Consider the following 5,980-nt stretch of genomic DNA (forward strand, 5'->3'; position numbering starts at 1 on the left):
AATATTTAACTTGGGTATGCCATATTAATTCATTTCAGGGTATTAAAGTTAAAAATGGTGTAAAACTTAGAGTATTTAAGTGCAAAAATAACCCAAGAAATGAAGAAACCAGAATGATCTAAAGGTAGAAATGGGCAAAATATGTAAGATGAACAGTACAAATCAGTGCGCAATTCACTATATAACACTGGTCTGTCTTGCAAAAAATAAGCCCAAAAAGATTTAGATCTTGACATGGATTTTTTTTTTTTTAAATAGATAAAATGAAAGATATGGGAATGTTGGAAGCAAGCTGACCTGAGACTCCAACCATAGCCAACATGAGGAGAAAATACACAATAGCAGCCATTAGCAACCTCAAACTCATAGAAGAGAAACAATGAAGAGAATGGTATGTGGTTCAGAGAGAGAGAGAGAGAGAGGGAGGGTGGGAGGGAGGGAGTTGGGTGAGGAGTAATAATTGAGGACAAGCACTCTCTCTCTGTCTCAATAAGATGACTCTGTCTCCTTGATAAATGAGCCCTCCCTCTCTCTCTTTTGAGTCCATAGCCCTTTATATATGAACATCATTTCATTACAGCCCAAATGTGGGGTTTAAGAGGAATTTAGGTTTAAATATACTTTTTTGATTATGGTTGGTAGGTTAGCACGTTGGCTGTATTCCTCACCTACTTGTCCTTGTCAGCTGCTGCTGACTCAATCTGTGTACTGACCTGTTTAGATTCTAACTCTATACTAATCAGGAGGATGTACGAATATATGCTTCCTAAGCTAACATCTCTTAAATAATAGTTAGCTTTGGGATGCTAGCTAGCTAGCTAGCTCATAGTTCGCTGCATAGGGTGGGTCATGGTCCGAACGCTTGACCCACTTTATGCATCATGTATTGGTCTCACAAATTTTTGGTAAAATTTCGGCTGTGTTTGGATATTGTAAAGCAAGACTGGGTCGGGGCTGGTTTTAATTTAACTAATTTACAGTTAGTGTTGGGATCTAAGATGCAAGTTTACAGGAGGGTGAATAGGACGGTTTATTATTTTTCGACAATTATAGATAATGCATATGAAATAAAAACAATAATTTGAAGGGAAAAATGTGTCCAGGCCCCAAAAGTGGGAACTTCGTGTGACTAGCCCCCTTGTACTTTGCCCCATTATTAACAAATTATCATTTATAATATTATAGATTATATTTAGCTATTATATTAATATCCTACCCAAACTAAAACACCATGTAAAACTCAAAACACCTAAAAGATGTTTTCAAATAATTGTGATGTTTGTTGTTTTTGGTTTTTTTAATCATAAAAACATCATGGTTCCCAAACACATGGTGTTTTTATTTTGATAAAAACACCATGGAAATAGAGAAAACACCATGGTTCCCAAACGCACCCAAGCAATGAGTTTGTACTCGGCGAGTGGGAACACCATAATACTTTTAATTAAAAGTCTAAATTCAGACTTTAGTGAAGTACACTACTTAAAAATTATTTCTTAAAAAAATTATTTAGAGTTATAGGTTAAATAAAACTAATTAAAAATTAGAAAATTTAAAAAATTTCAAGTAGATCAATTATTAATTAACTCTATCAAGTTGGCAAGTAATAATTTGTAAGAGAAAGAAAAGAAAAGAAATTATGAAATAAAAACAAGAGAAAATAGTAAAATAAAGAGAAAAGATGACTAGTTCCACACCCACACCTAAATTTTACATTGTACTCAATGAAAACTCTATGATCCGTAAAGTATAGCAGATAGGAAATGAGACTTATATTTGTTCGCTCGACCTAGAATAATGATAAAAATCTACAATTACCATTGGTATGAAGAGGATGTAGAAAAAAAATTCTTTCAAATTTTTTTCTTTATATATATTTTTTATTTTTCTATTTTTATTCCTTTTTTCCTCTTTTTTTTTTAAAAAAGAACAAGAAATTCTCAAAGGAGAGAAGAATAATTTTTTTATTACAATTTTGAGACAAAGAGAATTGATGTAGAATAAAAGATTGAAAATGAAAAGCTCACACTCTACATTGAATCCTACGTTATTGCTAAAAATTCTACCTTGGATTTTAAATAAGTCTAGAATGATATATTTAATGATGTGCTTAAGTTCTATACATTTTAAGGTTTTTTAATGATTTTTGCAGCATTTGAAGGTACATATGTTTTTTTGTGTTTCTGGTGTTAGCTAGTCTCAAATTTGAACTTAGGTTCCCTATGACTAATTTTTTTTCCTAACATAACCAATTCTTCTTTGAAAATTTCCTCAAACTCAAGATTCATGGCTGAGACATGATAAGCTAGTCATTCTATATTTTCTAGGAACCTAATCTCATTAGTAAAAAGTTCTTCAAAGCTAACATCAGAGAAACTTGTGTCTGACTCCGTGAAAACTAGGTCTTGATTCAATCTCCTCTAGTATTTTAATTTCATCATAAAAGATCTCCCAAAACTCAGGTCTAACACACTCTTCTCTTTTAACTCTTCATTTAAATTTTCCTAAATGTAATTTAAGTGTAGGGTTGATCTGATGAATTAGTTGTCTAGTTGTTTAGATTGAATAAGGGCAATACCCCCTAATCAAGATAAGGTGAGGGATTTCATCATCTTTTTCTTAGCCCACAAATCACTAATTCCTCACTACACAAACCCAAACCTTTTTAAAACTCATTAGACGTTGGCCCCTAAGGACTCGAACTCAATAAGGAACAAGAAATCTCTAAGTAAACCGGTTCAAGTTTTATTAGATTAGTTGGTGTTTAAGGAAAGGTTTAGGGATTGAGTAAAGCACTCTACAAGGAACAAGATACTTAATTGATTTCTGATCACCCTCTAGTACTATCCTTACCTGGCTAACTGACCGAGTAAAATTTTGATCTTTTCACTTAAGGAGGTTTTGGTTAGGAGCTGGTCTAGCTGAATTAGGCTTAACCCTAGTGTTTAGAGTGATTGCAAGGTGATTGTTTTTTATTTGTTTTAGTTAGGTTTTTTTCTTTTTTTTTCTCATTATAAAAAACTTACTTTTACTTTTCTTAAAAAATTTAGAAAAAGAATTTGTTTTTGGTGCATGCAAACTGGGATTAGGGATAATATCAATCGATTAATCTATTTTGAGCTAATTTTCAAAGACATGGCCTATCCTAATCCATCGGTTCTTCAAGTTATGTGTTATCAGGAAAGACCACGAAAAAAAAAGATGAGTCTGGTTTTAGTTTTGAGGAAATCTTTGGTGAGGAGTTAGAGTTATTAGAAAAAGCAGATCAGGTTTGTCAGAATAAGAAAACTGTGTTAAACATTTGCTGCTTTAAACTAAATTTTGAAGAACTCTTTCTTGATGAACTTAGATTCTTAGAAAATAAATAACAACCAAATTTTCATACTCAACCATGAACCTTGAGATTGAGGAAATTGTTAAAAAAGACTTGGTTGTTAGAAAACAAACCTTCACAAATCAAGAATCTAAGCTCATTAAGAAATTCAAAATGCATGACACCAATAATACCTACCTTACATTGTTGCAAGAATTATTGAACACCCCGTAATGCTTAGAATTTTAGCACATCATTGATTATATCATTTTGAATTTATTCAAAATTCGGGGGAGAATTTTCAGCAATAAGGTAGGATTCAATGTAGAATACAAGCTCTTCATGTTGAACCCTTTATTCTACATTGTTTGCTTTGTTTTATTTCATAATAATAAAAAAGAATTTATTCTTCTCTCATTTGAGAGTTTTTTGTTCGATCGTGAAAAAAAAGGAAAAAAGGAAAAAAAAAGAATAAAAGAATAAATTTTTGATTTCATCCTTCTCAGACCAAAGGTATTTATAGATTTTTATCATCTAGGTCAGCCGACCAAATGTAAGTTGTAACACCCCGCCCCGGAATCCCGGAGTCAGTACGCTATTAGATCTGATGGACTGGCCTCACAAACTACCACATGTCTTTTCAGCACGTTTTGTCCTCACTCACGTGCTCCCTGGAAAACTTCATCTAGGTCACCCATCCTAGAATTTCTCCAGGCCAAGCACGCTTAACTTTAGAGTTTCTAAGAGTTGGGTTCCCGAAAAAAAGATGCATCTTGGTGGTATGAGTATTCCAATCAAAACTATTAATACTAATCACATCACCCTCTCAAGGATTGGGGTATTACAAACTCCCCCACTTAAACTCACAACGTCCTCGTTGTGCCAAATCATATCATCCAAGATCGTACCATCCGTGTGAGATTCTAGAGGTGGCTCCTACGGCCTCAAGAGGTGGCTCCCACCCTCTCGACGTAGCACTTTGCGCCGCATAGCACTTAGCTCTCACAATTCCGGTTGGCTTGGCTCTGATACCATTTGTAATGCCCCGCCCCAGAATCCCGGAGTCAGTACGCTATTAGATCTGATAGACTGGCCTCACAAACCACCACATGTCTTTTCAGCAAGTTTTGTCCTCACTCACGCGCTCCCTGGAAAACTTCCCAGGGGGTCACCCATCCTAGAATTTCTCCAGGCCAAGCACGCTTAACTTTGTAGTTTCTAAGAGTTGGGTTCCCGAAAAGAAGATGCATCTTGGTGGTATGAGTATTCCAATCAAATCTATCAATACTCATCACATCACCCTCTCAAGGGTTGGGGTATTACATAAGTACTTTACTTTTTATCTGTATTACTTTGTGCATCATAGAGTTTCCATTGAGAACAATGCAAAAATTTAGGTGTGGGGGTGGAAAGTAGTATTTCTTATTCTTTATTTTACCTTTTTGTTGCGTTTTTTCCATAATTTTTTCTTTCTTTCTGTTCTTAATTTCTTAAAAAAAATCAGAAAAATATTGTCACTTGCCAAATTAATAGAGTTAAGTAACAATTGATTCATTTGATAATATTTAAATTTTCTAATCCTTAGTTTGTTATGTACTCAAGTTTACCTTTTATACTATGCAAAAGAAGAGTGCAGAAAATAGGCACAAAAAAGAAAAAAAAAGAAAAAGACTATTGAATTCAAGGTGATTCTATCTTATAAAGCCTAAGTTGACCGAGTAACTAAGCCCAATGAGTATTTTCATACTTAATGACCTAAACCCAATTGGGTTAGGATCCATTGGCCCAAAACTCGTTAAATGGTTACTTAGAAAGCCCGAGAAAGTAGAAAAAATCACCATGGAATAAGGAGTGAAAAAAATATACTAACAAATGTTTTTATATATATATATATATTTGTATATATGGTCTTGAAAAATAGTTTTGATTAAGAGACTTGAAAGTTATTTAAAACAAAGAGTTAGCATGTTCTTTTCAAAACTTTTAAATTAAATTTCTAAGTTTGACTTGGTTTTGTATTGCTATAATGAAAAAAATTTCTAGGAGATTTACCTTAGAGTTATATATAAAAATGTTTTCTTGAGTAATAACTAACTTCGATTAGAATGTCTAAATATATCAAAGAAAATTGGTTATTTACTGACTTCTTTAAATTGACAAGTTGATCGAATTTTATGGATATATTCACTGCAAACCCTCACGAGACTACAATTCGTCCTCTAGGGTAACCTAGGGGTTTAAAGGTTGTTGTATGTATTAAATACAATCGCGATTCCTAAGAAAGTGAGTTAGGATTTTTAATTTCTTTTTTTGCTAGAGGACTAGTAAAATTTTAGGTGTGGGAGTATTTGATAATCATATTTTTATTATAATTTTATACATTTATTATCTATTTTTAATAAATAAATATACCACTAATAAATTTTTTATCTTTAATTGCAGGTTAATCAAGAATAAAATCCAAAATCTCTTCTATCAACAAAAGCTCATGAATTAAATAAAAAACACAAACAAGAACCAAAAAGCCCAAGCCCAGAATCAAGCCGAGTAGTCTATAGAAGTCGGAGAAAATAAAAAAATCCAATATGAAAAGAAAATGTATTCAAGATGGTTGGCTGTAAAGAAACGACGATATCTCTCAATCCGGAAGGCAGAATTTAACATATA

At 32.9% G+C, this 5,980-nt stretch overlaps 1 protein-coding gene across 1 annotated transcript in view; it reads right to left on the reverse strand.

The window, feature by feature from the left end:
- Window positions 1–520, reverse strand: part of LOC109835355 (PLASMODESMATA CALLOSE-BINDING PROTEIN 3-like) — a 1,491-nt gene extending 971 nt beyond the window's left edge. Inside the window, exon 1 of the mRNA XM_020403335.1 lies at window positions 298–520. Within this exon, the coding sequence (XP_020258924.1) occupies window positions 298–367 (70 nt within the window). The 5' untranslated portion in view covers window positions 368–520. The remainder of the gene's footprint in view (window positions 1–297) is intronic.

Source organism: Asparagus officinalis, chromosome 3, assembly GCF_001876935.1.
Source record: "Asparagus officinalis chromosome 3, Aspof.V1, whole genome shotgun sequence".
Lineage (NCBI taxonomy): Eukaryota > Viridiplantae > Streptophyta > Magnoliopsida > Asparagales > Asparagaceae > Asparagus > Asparagus officinalis.